At 51.8% G+C, this 14,631-nt stretch overlaps 4 protein-coding genes across 4 annotated transcripts; 2 read left to right on the plus strand and 2 right to left on the minus strand.

Annotated features, from left to right (window-relative positions):
- Positions 1–17: 17 nt before the first annotated feature.
- Positions 18–1,665, minus strand: HD553DRAFT_310076 (ATP-dependent Clp protease proteolytic subunit). Its single transcript, XM_046179792.1, has 7 exons — positions 1,252–1,665; positions 1,123–1,191; positions 921–1,055; positions 691–763; positions 568–618; positions 352–498; positions 18–278 (listed from the first exon to the last, which is right to left on the minus strand). The coding sequence occupies exons 1-7, from the start codon at positions 1,465–1,467 to the stop codon at positions 145–147; spliced, it is 825 nt and encodes a 274-aa protein (XP_046037058.1). The 5' UTR covers positions 1,468–1,665; the 3' UTR covers positions 18–144.
- On the minus strand, positions 1,666–6,437 carry HD553DRAFT_310077 (uncharacterized protein). Its single transcript, XM_046179793.1, has 11 exons — positions 6,155–6,437; positions 5,939–6,091; positions 5,783–5,873; positions 3,311–5,711; positions 3,039–3,240; positions 2,810–2,960; positions 2,514–2,744; positions 2,331–2,439; positions 2,241–2,264; positions 2,016–2,173; positions 1,666–1,948 (listed from the first exon to the last, which is right to left on the minus strand). The coding sequence occupies exons 1-11, from the start codon at positions 6,169–6,171 to the stop codon at positions 1,919–1,921; spliced, it is 3,567 nt and encodes a 1,188-aa protein (XP_046037059.1). The 5' UTR covers positions 6,172–6,437; the 3' UTR covers positions 1,666–1,918.
- A 124-nt stretch (positions 6,438–6,561) lies between these two features.
- On the plus strand, positions 6,562–8,566 carry HD553DRAFT_310082 (SWIB/MDM2 domain-containing protein). The gene is made up of 6 exons (XM_046179794.1): positions 6,562–6,878; positions 6,965–7,026; positions 7,095–7,182; positions 7,266–7,711; positions 7,776–7,970; positions 8,040–8,566. The coding sequence occupies exons 1-6, from the start codon at positions 6,867–6,869 to the stop codon at positions 8,071–8,073; spliced, it is 837 nt and encodes a 278-aa protein (XP_046037060.1). The 5' UTR covers positions 6,562–6,866; the 3' UTR covers positions 8,074–8,566.
- A 1,494-nt stretch (positions 8,567–10,060) lies between these two features.
- Positions 10,061–14,587, plus strand: HD553DRAFT_283676 (putative importin-alpha export receptor). The gene is made up of 20 exons (XM_046178184.1): positions 10,061–10,394; positions 10,472–10,639; positions 10,696–10,775; positions 10,836–10,926; positions 10,997–11,251; positions 11,313–11,480; positions 11,554–11,683; positions 11,757–11,825; positions 11,884–11,993; positions 12,064–12,156; positions 12,230–12,376; positions 12,438–12,571; positions 12,635–12,750; positions 12,818–12,974; positions 13,033–13,124; positions 13,202–13,505; positions 13,575–13,748; positions 13,808–14,183; positions 14,253–14,323; positions 14,383–14,587. The coding sequence occupies exons 1-20, from the start codon at positions 10,164–10,166 to the stop codon at positions 14,396–14,398; spliced, it is 2,982 nt and encodes a 993-aa protein (XP_046037061.1). The 5' UTR covers positions 10,061–10,163; the 3' UTR covers positions 14,399–14,587.
- The last annotated feature ends 44 nt before the right edge of the window (positions 14,588–14,631 follow it).

Here is a 14,631-nt window from a genome sequence, read left to right on the forward strand (position 1 = left end):
TGCGCGTCGCGTCATTTCCGGGGGGAATATCGAATTGATCATAATTGGATCCTGGATGGACGCGAGTCTAGCGAGTGTATCGAAGCATCCATGTCGAACGCTATATGGCATACAACTGTGCAACTGGGGACGTATAGCTACTGATCATTGCTTGTCTTTTCCCGCGCCGTCTGCGTCAGTCGACGTCGGAGGAGGTCGACGCTCCACAATCTTGTCAATGATACCGAAACTCAACGCCTCTTTCGCGGTCATAAAGTGATCTCGTTCCAGGGCCCGCTCTATCGGATGGACATCGCGATATGGCGTGAGCTTCGCACTTGAGCGGTAGAACTGACGACTTTGCACACATACCGAATCTGTCTTTGGCTCCCTGGAAAGTTTCCCCTGCTACCTCGCAGTGTTCCGCGTACATCTCGGTCAAGAGCTCACGGATCCTGAGAATCTCCTTGGCGTGAATCGAAATGTCCGTCGCCTGGCCACTCGCTCCGCCAGATGGTTCTACGAGTACAAAGGTAAGAGCCGATCGTGAGCGACCATTGGCGGAAATGGAAATCCTGAGCGACTCACGATGGATCATGACGCTCGCATTGGGAAGGCAGTAGCGGTGCCCTTTAGCGCCTGTTCAATCGTATCATTCAATGTGTGCAACAGTCAACTCGTTGTGTCTCACGGAATGGCGCCGGTACGCACCCGCTGATAAAAGCAAAGAACCCATCGATGCCGCTTGACCCATACAGAACGTGTGCATCGGTGGGGAAATGTACTGGAAGCCAGGGGATCTCAGCACACAGATTCGTGTTTCGTCTCAGGGCATGGCAAATGCAAGACTCACTTGCATCTGATGTTGACAATTCAAAGGCAACATCGCGGTGACGTTCAGCACGACCAGCTAGAGTTATACGGATTGAGGAATGACATACCGTATCATAGACCCCTAGACCCGCCGTCACACTACCTCCAGGCGAATTGATGTACAGTTTGATTGGCTTCTTTGAATCTTCCGCCTCGAGAAAGAGAAGTTGTGCCGTCAACAAGGTCGATGACACGTCGTTGACCTAGTTTCGAAAGCGGGTCTTGAGCTGAACGTATCAAGCAACGGGAAGGCAGCGATAGATCACCCACAGGCCCCAGAAACACCACTCGTTCCCTTAGCAACCGAGAGTAGATATCATAACTTCGTTCGCCTCTGGCCTGACAGACACCGAAAGGATCAGCCCTGGTTTATTACCGAAGCAGAAAGCTCCCACTTACGGTCTGTTCGACCACCATAGGTACTAGGGCATCTCGAACCACCGGGAAACTAGCTTCATCCATTCGAGATCCTCCCCCTGAATTTGTTGCTTGTTGGGGTGCTCCCCAGTGCAAGTTGGAGAACTGCCTAGTCTTGACACATCTTGCTGAGCGTCGAAGTGATGTCGATGCGAGCTGACCGCAAGCACTCAAGAACTTAGGAGCTGCAAAAGACATGTTACCGGTAGTGATATGAGATTGATATCGTCGTCTACCACAATCTTTTGATGTCGAGCACGTTAAAGAGAGGCCGTTGTCGCTGTCGAGGATTCCAGACGTACAAACATGCAGACATCGTGATCTCGTGATTGCTTTGACTTGAACTTGCAACTTGAACCTTACCGCTTGATCGGCTGATGACGCGGCCAGGCGACGCGTATTTGTCTCAACCGACCCTAGTATACTCAGCAGCTAGGAAGCAGGACTTTCAGATCCGAGCGAAGATGCGAAAGGCTAGCAACTGGTGACCACCAGCTCAGACAACAGTTGTATCACTAGCCGCTACAACTGAAGCAGTAAGTAGGTGCGCTTCAGAAATGCTGCATGACGATCTGGGATCGGGTCCGCTGTATTCTTTCCTTCGAGCTGTCTGTTTGCTCTCTGATGCATTGCTTTCGTTCTCTATGCTCTATAATACACCCTCGTGATAGTATTGATACTAAGAACGATAGCGAAATCAATCTCTGCATTACGTACTACCGGAGCACAGAGTCCGATGCACTTACTGAATCGTAAAGTCTCGTCCAGCTCGATCCAACTGATGTCAGGATCAAGCGTTCCATATAAGCATCGACTGCCTGTGTTGTCAGGCCCAGCTGGAATCTCTCTCGCAAGTAGTTTGCAGTTTGTTCCCCATACATCTGGAAACAATCGAGCTTCGAGTCTGCAACAGGAAGAAAGAGCCGATCAGTCGGGCTCTCCGGTGACGAAATCGACTGCAGTGGTCTTACTCCTCTGCATCAGTTCCACCATAGCTGGAAGCGGTAGCGCGGTCTGTGAGCTGTCGATTTCTCGTCTGTGGCAGTGAACAGCAAACTCACTGATGATACTGTCGGAGTGTTTACGAGCAGTCTCGAAGCCTTCTTTGAAGAGCTTCTTGAAATGAGCAAATCCAGGTGAGTCCAGTCCCCCCATGATCTCGACGTAGTCCTGCACGAACGCAAATCCAGATCGATCGGCATGAGCGCGTGCAGATGCGTGTTGAAATTGACGTGCCGACTCACCATGGTTAGCTTGAATGGAGCAGCCTCGAATCGCATGTTGCCCCCAGGAGAATTGCTGAGCATGAAACCAAAGTCAATGTGTATTAGGTGACCATCGCGATCGATCAGGATGTTTCCGTTGTGTCGGTCCTTGATTTGCAGCAGGAAGGTGATTACGCTGTACGCGGCAAGCGATTTGATGAAATTCCGTTGCGCTTTGGCGAATCTACCCGAATCGGGATCCCCATAAGTCTGGGATGTGGACAATGTATTAGCTTTGTCTGCGAGACCGATCACGCCCGAGTATCTAAACCCACTTGAACGAAATAGTCCATCAAGGTAACATTTCCCAGCGCGCCGGTCGTCATCCGACGTGCGTACTCGGCCTTCTTGATAGAGTGCACTGAAACAGCGTCGGTAATGGTCTCTACCAGGCCCGAGTTGTCACCCGTCACCAAAATCCGGAAGCTTTCAGATCCGGCACCACGACATTCTGATCAGCACAGTGTAAGGCGGCTAGGCATTCAGTCTTGAGAAATCACTTACAATCGTACCCAACAGTCGCAATTCTCTTCCTTCCAGATCTGTCCAAACCGTTGAATCAATTGCGTAGCCAACTGTTCTTGACGAAGATCATCTCCAGTCTTGACAATGACGGAAAGAACGTTCCACCGCGCCAAGTGACCCCAAGGTGAGGCCGCTTGTATACGGCTCTTCTTTGCGGTCCAGGATTCCTTGAAAATCACGGCTGTTATGCGGTTCGTCGATACGAAATGGGTTACTAGGTGCATCAGCAAAGGTGTAAATAGCAATCGTACCTGACGGATCTTCCTTGTTGAGTTCCCGCCTGATAATGTTCTCGTCCTCTGCCGTCTTGCCATCGCTATGGCTTGGCTGCACCGTATACCCCTCGGGTTGAGCTGTCATGCGTGCAACCCTTTCTTCTTCTAGGCTCATCATTTCCTGCATGATCCTATCACGAATAGCCGTCGCTTGGATTGGGTTCAATCTCATCCTGCTGGCAGGGAATGTGGGCGAGTTGGCAGATGGCGAACCGTCTACAAGACTTTCGGCTCCTCCCACTGAACTTAAGATGGCTCCCCTACCAGGAATCATTCCCACCTCGTTCTGCGCTCCTTGTTGACCCCCTTTGTCAGGCTTCATGGAAGCATTGAGTTGAGCGAGCATGACTGCTGCAGTTCGCATGCGTTCCGAGTAGTCTTCCAACGTGATGACCGGGCGAGAGCTAGCGGTTTTCGGTATAGCCGCTGCTTCCAAGGTTGCCGAATCCTCTTCCAACGGATTGCCTTGAGCCATCTTGGGCGAATCTGTAGGAGTCGCAGGATGGCTCATGTTGGAAGCTTGTCTAGACAGGCTCGGCGACAAGTCTGCTTTTGACCAGGTGGCAGCGTCAAGATGCTTGTTCTGAGGAGCCACTGGAACGGGCAGCGAGTCTACCAAGTTCACCTTCCGGTCCTTCGAAGAATAATCCGATCCGAATAGTTGTTCAATCAGATCAACCTCTTCCGGATCGTCAGGCGATCGAGGTTCAAGCGAGTCGCGTCGGAGTGTAGGCGAAGACGGCCCACTAGGTCGACGCGGCGAGGACGGTCTACGCGCCTGTCCGCGACTATCCGAGGCGCCGTGACCATTAGATGCCGGAGCAAGCGATGACCAACCCAGTCCATCAAGCTTCCCTCGTGGTCCATTCTCAATGGTCTCAATGCCTTCTCGCTTCCTCTTCTTGTATTCTTCCTGCACAGCAATCTTTTTAAGCAATTCACGGTTTGGCCGACGACTGGGGTCAAAGTCGAGGTCATCCTCGAGAATCTCGAGATGCAGCAGATATGGTACCTTTTGTGCTGAATTGAGGACCACGCTGTCTCCCGGTGATATTCGAACGATACGGTGGTGACCCCGAACCCTGCTAGTAGCCTCCCGATCTCGTCTTCCCAACAGAGATGTGCCATTTCGAGTCTCTCCTCCTTCCTCGTGACTGTGATCTGCAGGACACCAAAGCGGCATGCAGACTTCGGCGGGAAGGCTGTGATTGAGTCCTGTCAGCTCGGCGCGAAGTGCACTCAGCCTGGCCGGCTTGGGTATAACCAGCAATCTTGTGCTGATGTCCTCGAGTGCAGAAAGAAACCGGAATTCACTCCGACAGTAGTGGCTCCGCAACAATGCGCGCTGCGCATCCGCATCATACATCGAGACTAGACTCTCGGCGCTTGGCATGGGCATCCTGAGAGCGCTGACGCGCGATTGCTGAGCAGGAAAGCTGGGAACGCTATGAAAAGGCGCCGCGGTAGATGTCTGGGTGAAGTTGGCTGCCGAGGACGGCCGTGCCGGTGGCACAACTCCGTGCCCTGATGCAGCGAGGTTCTTGCTAGATCTCGAACCTTCAGGAGCCGAGGGAGAAGGCAACAGGTGGAGGGAGGGTTGGAACGGTGATGACACTTGTATGATAGATGGCGATGTATGAGATGGATGATGCGATTGATTAGCCAGGTTCGCCACGCTTTCGTTCTCCATACTCTGCAGCCTGTGTTTTCTACCCTTGGGCGGAGAATCCAGCTTGATGCTATCCGGGGGTTGCCGCGTTTTCGGTAAGCTTGCTGTTGTAGGCGATGATGCGAGGCTAGAACCCTTCCTGACAGTCTCGCGTCGATGACTGGATTCTGGTTCGGAATCGTCACTCGCCGACGTGTTTCCCCTCTGGATTCGGCTCATCACGTCTTCACCGCCTCGGGGGCCGTCCGATCCCTCATCCATAGCGACTTCGATTCTCCTCCTTGTGTCATCCAGATCATCTCTCGGTCTTCGACCTTGGGTCACTGCGACCTGGCCCGTCATCTCGACGAGATCTGGCATACCCGGACCGCCGGCCAGTACGACGCCCATACCGACGAGAGCGGCCGGTATGTGCGCGTTGACCTTTTGCTGTCTGCAGCGATCCCGTAGACCGTTAGCAACCCTCTTTGCAGCTTCTCCGACACGAGCAGTGGGCGTCTTCCGGGAGTTTGAACGAGAGACGGCGACGGTCGATCCATAGGGTGTCGTGGGCAGTGACTTGTAGGGCGACTGAGAAGGATCCGGAGCGTCACCAAAGATGATCTCATGACACCTATGCAGAACCCGTTGACATATCATGAACGGCTGAGGATTCGTCGCCCGTGTGTTTATGAGGTCTCTCAAGGCAGCGGACATGAACCAGAAGGTCTACACGGGGGTGTATTGTGAAGTCAGCTACATGGAGAGAATGCAGACGCCGACACGCAACGCGGGCTCACCAGCATCGCCGAGTGTGTACTCTCCTCTGCCCTTTCCACCACGAAACTCTCGAGCGCGTTCGAATCTGTCGGGCGAGTAATCAAGAGATGACTGCCATGAAGATTCCTCTGTTTAATGAAGAGCAATTGCATGGACAAGTCACGGTCGAGACTTGCCAGATTTGAGGCCAGTAGAACTCGACTTCTTCCGCTTTCATCTGCTTCATGCGCCAACACAAGTAGTGGCTGATACCGATCGATTCCGGATACGTCTTCAAATAATGCATGGCAACCGAGATCGAGAAGTATGGCGACAAGAAGAGCCGGAGACTGGAGCAAGGAGACGTCAATAGGCTGAGCAAGTTCACAGGCTGGCGTCTCTACTGGACTCACAGTAAAGCGTGCGACATCCTGAGAGTTCCGCTTTCCGTGTGTATCTAGGTGAGAGAGGTAGACCAGAATACATTCAGGATACGGAGATGAATTCCTGTTCGTCCTAGTATCGCTCTGCGAGGCCTGAGGCCGTGGTGTTTATCTACTAGTTGAATAGAGACCTGGCTAGCTGTAAGTTGTAGCAGGCTAGTCCAAGTTCATCCCGATAGCGCGCGGCAGTCTCGGTTGTGTGGAGGATTCGAGATCCAGCTGATCGATCTTGGTCCAAGCTCCTGTCTTGCTGATGTCTGAAGGGATAGGGTATCTCGGACCGGATGATGTTGCCAGTAGTAGGATACAAGTGTCCCAGCTGGGGAGGGTGAGGTGGGTGGGGAGGAACGTACGGTCCCGCCCGTCGCGTGGCTAGCTCTCGCCAGGTTGCTTGCTACTGCTCATGGTCGCCGGGGCCGCTCGATCGACGAGGACGACGATTCAAACTTGTCAATATATACACAACTCTCACACCCGCTACAATCCTTTGAGATCCGACAACTATCATCCTACTTAGCTACTCACATACCTAGATAACAAGGAACTTAAGCCGGTTCTTTTGCACTGGATGCGATTCGAGCTGTGATCGAAGCTGAACACGGCCGCAAACGACGACACTTTCGGTTTTCGGACTAAGGAGCATCTGCGACCGGGACTTGAGATAAGACACTTTGCGGACACCATGGCACAGCCAGTGAGCCCTCGGAACACGTGACGGAAATGTAGCCTAGAAAGCGAACCATGCCTGATGCCATCTCCCCGATTCGCATCATCGCGAAGTTCGTGTCATCCTTGATCGGCCAAATCCGTGTAATCTTAGCGAAAGCGGATCTGGATTCAGTGTGAGCCGTTTCGAGCTGGACCGAGTTGTAAAACCCGAAGGCTAATGAAACCCTTCTTGATGCTTCAGATCAGCGAAAGCGGTCCGAAAGACTCTTGTAGCGCAAGGCGTTGACGCTGAACAGATCAAAGCGCACAAGGAAGAAATCGATGCTTCGGTTGGTTGCGATCGCTTCGACTCTGCCTCAAGCCCTACTCCGATTGACATGCCGACTACTATCATTTCCTACTACGTTCGAAGATTGCCACAATATTCAATGAAATCAGGTCCGGACCTTCCGAGCCAGCGGTACATGCTACTCCCGCCGATGGTCCGAAACCTCAAAAAAAGCGCAGCCTGTCTGACGCTTCCGAGAGCCGACCGGTCAAGAAGGCCAAGCCAGCCCGCGCTGTAGGTGCGGTGGACGACGAATCCTACGCAAGAGCTCTGCAGGCAGAACTGAATGGGATCTCGAGAGGAGCGCGGACCAGTCGAAGCGGTCAGACCAGTACGCCTACCAAGATGAAAGGCGCAAGCAGCTCCAAAGGCAAATACAAGAGCGCAGCCGTTCTGAGCGGAAGCGACGAAGAGGGTGTCTCTGGTGTCGCCACGGGCAAAGCCGCAAAGAAGAAGAAGCGGAGCAAATCAGCGACTGACGCCAACGGCGAGGTATCAGAAACAGGCTTCAACCGACCTTTTCTACTGTCGTGAGTAGCGATCAAGGCGGCCGACGGTCATGTCATAGTTGACGAGACGCTTCCGAACGACCAGTCCAAGTCTTGCTACGCTTCTGGGCGAGACTCATTTATCACGACCCAAGACGGTCAAGGCGCTTTGGGCCTATATCAAGGAGCGGGATCTCCAGGATCCTAAAGACAAGCGGTACATCTGTTGTGACGAAGCGATGCGAGCCGTCTTTGCGTCGGACAGGGTTCACATGATGGGAATGAACAAGGTGCTGAGCAAGTAAGTAAAGCCCGTCGATCACTGTGAACATATACGAGGCAGCTCACGTATACCCTATTCCGGCTCAAGACATTTATATAATCCCGACGACGTGGTAGCGTAAAGGGCCCTGGGGTACGATATGCACACGTGGGCGGCCGTGTCACTCCTCTTGTCATCTTCTTGCCTACCCTCCACATATAACTACTTTCGCTGTCGCCCATCTTGGGGCCATATCTCCTAGTTGCTTCGATATACATCAATCGAAATGGCTCCGAGCGTCCAAGAATCGATGAGCTCGTCTCTGCATCAATGATGCTGAACAATCTTGACGGTCTATTCTTATTTGATTTTAACGGCAATCAAAACAAGCACAACATAATTACCCTTGTTGGGTCCCATCGAAGAGACTCCGATCATGTGGTCGACGTTGGCGGGATGCGAGGCAAGGGAAGTGACTAAGACGGCCCACTCTTTACCTTTTCGGGACCGAGTTGTAAGATCGGAGGTCGGAGGAGGAGAACAGGCGGGGGTGTAATGGTCTCGCCGGGCGCCCCGAAAGCCACTACATCCTTGTCATCTATATCCTCCCCTTGTAGCCAAGCTCTAATGATACGGTTTGGATGTCTTATCATGTCGTCAGCCCACATCCGTTTGGGATTTGCAGGGACACCCTTCCCACATGGAACCTCGGAGCTTTCTTTAGGAAATGACACACAAAGACAGCCATTCTCTCTTCCATTCATGTCCCACCATGGAAGGCAAGATTGCCAGTAATGGCTACCTAGAATTGAGCAGGAAGGGGAAGAAAGTCGACGCAAAGAAGGCCATCGAGGCGGCTAGCAAACCCCTCCTCCTCACCAACCCGACGCTTCTGAATTCTCTCAGGAAGCACAAAGACTGTCCGCACTACATCACTATGTGTCTGAATTGATCCCTAGGAAATCTCCCGGTACTCTGGCCAAGTGGGAGAAGTTATTGACTATCCACCGGAGTACTTGCGAACATCTCAGCCAGCAGCCAGACGCACCCAATGACTTATTTTCACGATGGTTACGATTACAGCTCCGGGATCTGCATACAAAAGCGCTTCGGTACCACTAATTACCTTGGCATACCTTTCCACTATTTTGACACGTCTTGCATCACACTGGCCATTTTCAATTGCCGTCTTGGAATTGGGCGACTTGGCGCTGATGGTCTTCCGTTGTTTCGGTACTAGTGCAAGACCCTTTTGGTCGATATCTTGAACTCACGCTCTCACCGCATATTTCACAGTGACTTCTCCGCCATGTGTCTTCTGATGTTGAAGCCTTGCGACCTCTAGATTTTGGCTCATTCTTCTTGGTGGAGCAGCTCAGCTAACCCAGGGGGACGCCTACATTAACTGTGACACCATAAGCGCGCTAGATACACGTCGATTCTGGCCGTTTGTCACGTTTATAATGATATCGAGTCATGTCTATCATATCGAATCTTATGACGAGAACAAGGCTTGTATCATGTATCTACTCCTCTAGCCTGGGTGAGATAGCTCAACACCAATATGACGAGTCATCCTATTTGTGATTCTGACACGCATATTGACACTGGGTCGCCTACAGGGAGATTAGCGAGATGTGCAGTGTCGCGATTGCTGCTGTGCAGCTTCTGCTCATAGTTCGCCTGTCACTTCAGTTACTACTGCTAGCGAAGCAATCGTTTTGCCCGAGGATGTCAACCGAATTTATGAACTGTGCGTCTCTAAGTAAGAAATGGGAAATTCTCAATCGCATCCCGCCAGAGCTATCCCATCGTCGCCACTGGCCAATCAATCTGAAAAAGACCGTGTCGATGAGCGACCGTGCGCATATCTTGATGAACGACTCTAGACTCGTACTCCCACTCAAAACTGACATTGCACTAACTTTGAGGAGAACCAAGGTCTAATCAGGAAACGATGACTGGAGATGGTTGAAGCAACATCTACCCCTTGCGTAGGCGGACATCGAGTGTTTTTCACATTTTGCATCCGAAGAGCGCTCGAGCTGCTAGCTGGGAATGTGCGAATCCATAACAAATGCCAAAGACATGCTGTTATCCTGTAGCTTGCAAGGTAGAATCAAAGAGTCGGCTCAAAACGATACAAAGCAGATCCTGAACGACAGTCAAACGCCAAGAATTATCAAGGCTCATTCCTCAGAATAGTTCAAAGCAGGGACAAAAACAGTCAAGATGCAGGCCAATCAAGAGCATCTGAGCATGCTGTCTGACCTTCTTACGCAATCGCTCTCGCCTCAACCCGAGATCCGGCATCCAGCAGAGAAGAATCTCGACAGTAGCGAGACTCAAGAGGGATTCTTGTTGCTAGTCTTGAGCTTGGTTAGGTCAGATGCAGCACCGATGCACGTCAGACAAGCCGCAGGTGTCTACTTCAAAAACGTCGTCAAGAAACGTTGGACTGAGGTGAGTATTTGCTTGGAATATCTGCTCGATACTCCAGGTTCTGCTTGCTCATCATTGTTCTCGCCCGCGGAACTTAGGACAACGACCTGTCATCTTTTGACAAGATGACGGTCAAGTCCCAGCTTGTACCTATCATGGTATCACTTTCCACCACAGGAGCCTCGCGATTACAGTCTCAGATCGGTGAAGCGGTTGCCGAGATCGCCGAGCTCGATTTTCCAGAGCGATGGCCTACCCTGATTGATGTAAGCAAGAACGTTCTCTCAATAAACTACTCCGGCTAAAGCACGATGTTGTGCAGGACCTGGTCAACAGCTTCTCTGGTGACAACTTCACGGTTAACAACGGAGTCTTGACAACGGCGCACTCCATCTTCAAAAGGTACAATCGATTCGCTTGCTTCCCACTGTTCCTACTGTATCTGATAGATGTTATCAACAGGTGGCGGTCACAGTTCCAGTCGAATGAGCTGTTCACCACTATCAAGCTTGTTTTGGAGAAGTTCTGCGTGCCATATACTGCCCTCTTCCAGGTGAGTTCAACTCAAGTTGTATAAACAGAAAGAAGAGGCTGACATATCATGACGTTTCTCTTGGAAACAGCGTGTCGACGAGTTGTTGACGGCGTATCCCGCATCGCCTCTTCCCGGATCGACGACGATTCTGGAACTCGCACAATCGCTCCACCTTCTCATTGAACTCTATCACGACCTGAACTGCCAGGACTTCCCTGAATACTTTGAGGATCACAACGCCCTGTTCATGGGCGACGTCAATCAAGCTGGGAGTGGGTCGCCAGCAGCTTTCGGCCTGCTGGGCAAGTATCTGCGTTGGGAAGTACCGGAAATCATGGGCGAAGTAGGTCAGCTGCGATTCGACGGAGAAGGCATAAACGCTGATATCTGGGCGCCGATCTTAGGAGGATGACGATGTTGGTGGACCTGTCCAAGCCATCCGGGCGTCCATCTGTGAAATTGCCGAACTCTATGCTCTCAAATACAGCGAATCTTTCCCTCAGCTGGGCCTGTTTGTGGAGGGCGTCTGGAGGATTTTGAGCTCTGTCGGAATGGGAACGAGGGACGATCAGGTAGGTGTTGTTCCCGTCGCTGCGAAGTTGCTCACATAAGACCGACTGATGTTATCTTCTTTAATCTGCAAAGTTCGTGGTCAAAGCGTTGGGCTTCCTCTCCGTTGTCGTGAAGATGGGTAGCCATAAGCAGCTTTTCGAAGCTCAACAGACTCTCGAGGATTTCTGCCGCCTGATCATCCTGCCAAACATGACGATTCGAGGTGGGTTTGCCCTAGACCTCCAGCACGATCGAGTTGCACTGACGCATAAGCCCGCGCATACCGGCTCACCTAGCACACGAGGAGGAAATGTTCGAAGACGACCCCATGGAATTCATCCGTCAGGACTTGGAAGCTTCGACGGGTGAGACACCGACGCTTGATGTCGAGTACAAGCTCGTGCTGAATCTTTCGTCATGCAGAGCATGACACCCGTCGTGCCGCTGCCACCGAGTTCACGCGAGCTCTCATGCAGCTTTTTGAACAGCAGATCACGAACATCATCGGCGGGCATATCGAGCGATTTTTGCAGGTAAAGCGCTTTGATGAAATCTTCGCTTGCAAAGGATCCCAGATGCTGATAGGCCCTGTATTCGTCCCAGATCTACGCCTCAAATCCTGCTGCCGAGTGGAAGGCAAAAGATACAGCAATCTATCTCCTTACTTCGATCGCTTCGCGAGGTTCGACACAGCACGTGAGTCGAAGGAAGTTCTTTTCAACTTTGCCTTGCTTGCCTGTTGCCTGATGACGTGAAATGCCACCTTTAGCAAGGAGTTACTACCGTCAACACTCTCATTGATGTGGTGGATTGGTTCTCGCAAAACGTATTTGCCGATCTGCAAGCGGAATCATCTGCTGTTCATCCGATTCTTCAGGTGGACGCAATCAAATACCTTTACACGTTCAGAAACCAGGTAAGGCGGCCGATTGCAAATCGCCAGTATAAAGCTAACCCTTACTCTCGGCCTCTGAAAGCTCACGAAGGATCAGCTGCTGTCCGTTCTTCCGTTGCTGGTTCAGCACCTGAAAGCAGACAACTACGTCATATATTCTTTCGCTGCCATCACCATCGAGAGAGTCCTCTTCATCAAGCAGAACGGACTGATGCTGTAAGTCGACATTCGGCTGCAAACCTTCGTTTAATGCCTAAGCGCTCACTCTCCATCATCCAGTTTCAACCAAGCCGACGTCAGGCCGTTTGCCGAGAGCATCTTAATGGCCTGCTTCACCCAGATTCAACGGGGAGACACACCCCAGAAGATCGCCGAGAACGACCATCTGATGAAATGTATGTCGCACCAGAGCCATGCGGATTTGGTTCTCAGCGACTGATAATGATCTTTCGCACTTGCCAGGCGTCATGCGAGTCATCATTACGGCTCGACAGAGCTTGATCCCCTCATACCGGGCGATTCTGGAGCGCTTGGTTGCCATCATCGGTGAAACCAGCAAGAATCCGAGCAACCCAAAATTCAATCAATACAACTTCGAGTCGATCTCGGCGCTGACTCGGTAAGTCGTATAGGTCGAGATACGGGTCAGTATGATGCTTACCCTATCCGCTTTATAGTTATGTCTGTGCCGGTCAACCTGAGGCGCTCGGACCGTTTGAAGAGGCCCTCTTTGTGCCGATCCAGGCGATGCTCAGTAACGATGTCGTCGGTGAGTGTCAGCAAAAGTTCGGTTACTTTCTCGTTATAGTGAGGCTGAGTCCGTCCGGGCTCCATTGCATCAACCAGAATTCATCCCCTATGCATTCCAAATCTGCTCGCAATTGCTCGAGCTTCACCCGACAAACGTGCTTCCTCCGGCGTACGAAAACTTGCTTGCGCCCCTGTTGCATGCTTCCCTGTGGGAGTCTCGAGGCAATGTACCGGCTCTGGTTCGATTATGGAAGGCACTGCTCATTCGGGGAGGCCCGGTCATCGCGCAACGAGGCCATGTTCAAGCGCTTCTAGGTATCTTTCAAAAATTGGTCACTTTGAAGGCTACCGACGTCGCTGGGTTGGAACTGGTTGGAGTGATTTACGAATCAATCCCGATGTGAGTCCTGCCGTCGGCCATCTGTGAATCTCTCAGACCCCTACTAACGAATATTGCAATCGCGCACAGGTCGATCATGGCACCATTCACCAAGACGGTCTTCATGCTGATCCTCAACAGGATGCAAGCCACCAAGTTGCCAGCTTTCCGACAGGCGGTTTCATTATTCTTCCTACTTCTTTGCGCCTTGCCCGGAGTCGGCCCTACCGCTGTCGTGGAACAGCTCGAAGCTATACAACCCGGGTGAGTGTTACTCGAACTGCAAGTGACCACGATAGCATACTCACGATCGTACAATCCAGTTTGATCGTCAACTTGCTGGAAGGTGTCATCCTACCGGAAACGCGCAAGACCTCCGCAAAAGACCGCAAGGTAGTCGTCGTCGGCTTGACGAATCTTTTGACCGAGGGCGACGTGTTGCTACAACCTTCGCTGGTATCTGCCTGGCCTATGGTCTTGGAGGCCGCCTTGGACCTCTTCCTGCTGGTACAGGATCTGAACACCGAAGAGGGCGATAACATCGATCAATTGGACCCGGAAGAGTCTAGCTTCCAAGCTAGTTTCTCAAAATTGGGCGCTTCCGAGCCTGCGACGCGGGACCCCCTTGCCCAAATTCCGGATGCGAAGTTGTATTTGAGCTCTCGTCTTGCCGAGACCAGCAGACGTCACCCGGGCAAGGTCAGTCTTGAACATGACGAAGACCGAGCTTTTGCAAGTCGCTAATCTTCCCCTAAATCAAATTTGTAGGTCCAGGAATTGATGAAGCCTTTACCCGAATCCAGTGTTCAGGCCTTTACGTCGTTCATGTCCAGCAACTCGTGAGCGCTACTGATAGTCTCAATCCTGTTCAACTGGCTGACATCTTCCCGCGACGCAGGCATCAATTGGCTTGATCTGAACACCACATCTCATTCCTTGTTGATCGAACCAATTTGGCCAAGTCAGGCCGTCATAACGAACCGTATCCTCCTCCACTTGGGCAATCCTACGCCTAACGCTTGACGATATTCTTGCCTTACCATTCTGTATTATAAAATTCTCTCCTACATTCCGACAAACATATAGCATGAATCGCATGATCGCATGAGATCCCGTGACGACGGGGCGACGCGCACGGAATGAGGGC

This window comes from Filobasidium floriforme (assembly GCF_021052385.1).
Source record: "Filobasidium floriforme strain CBS 6241 chromosome Unknown HD553scaffold_9, whole genome shotgun sequence".
Taxonomy (NCBI): Eukaryota; Fungi; Basidiomycota; class Tremellomycetes; order Filobasidiales; family Filobasidiaceae; genus Filobasidium; species Filobasidium floriforme.

Coding starts and splice junctions, on each gene's coding strand:
- HD553DRAFT_310076 (XM_046179792.1), bottom strand. CDS start 1,467: ATGTCTTTTGCAGCTCCTAAGTTCTTGAGTGCTTGCGGTCAGCTCGCA. Junction 1,192..1,251: donor CTATGGTGGTCGAACAGACC/GTAAGTGGGAGC, acceptor GGTGTCTGTCAG/GCCAGAGGCGAACGAAGTTA. Junction 1,056..1,122: donor GAGTGGTGTTTCTGGGGCCT/GTGGGTGATCTA, acceptor TTTCGAAACTAG/GTCAACGACGTGTCATCGAC.
- HD553DRAFT_310077 (XM_046179793.1), bottom strand. Junction 2,961..3,038: donor TGCGACTGTTGGGTACGATT/GTAAGTGATTTC, acceptor CGGATCTGAAAG/CTTCCGGATTTTGGTGACGG. Junction 1,949..2,015: donor GGACGAGACTTTACGATTCA/GTAAGTGCATCG, acceptor TATCGTTCTTAG/TATCAATACTATCACGAGGG.
- HD553DRAFT_310082 (XM_046179794.1), top strand. Junction 7,183..7,265: donor AGGAAGAAATCGATGCTTCG/GTTGGTTGCGAT, acceptor CTACGTTCGAAG/ATTGCCACAATATTCAATGA. Junction 7,971..8,039: donor ATGAACAAGGTGCTGAGCAA/GTAAGTAAAGCC, acceptor TTCCGGCTCAAG/ACATTTATATAATCCCGACG.
- HD553DRAFT_283676 (XM_046178184.1), top strand. CDS start 10,164: ATGCAGGCCAATCAAGAGCATCTGAGCATGCTGTCTGACCTTCTTACG. Junction 10,640..10,695: donor GATGGCCTACCCTGATTGAT/GTAAGCAAGAAC, acceptor GATGTTGTGCAG/GACCTGGTCAACAGCTTCTC. Junction 13,506..13,574: donor ATTTACGAATCAATCCCGAT/GTGAGTCCTGCC, acceptor AATCGCGCACAG/GTCGATCATGGCACCATTCA.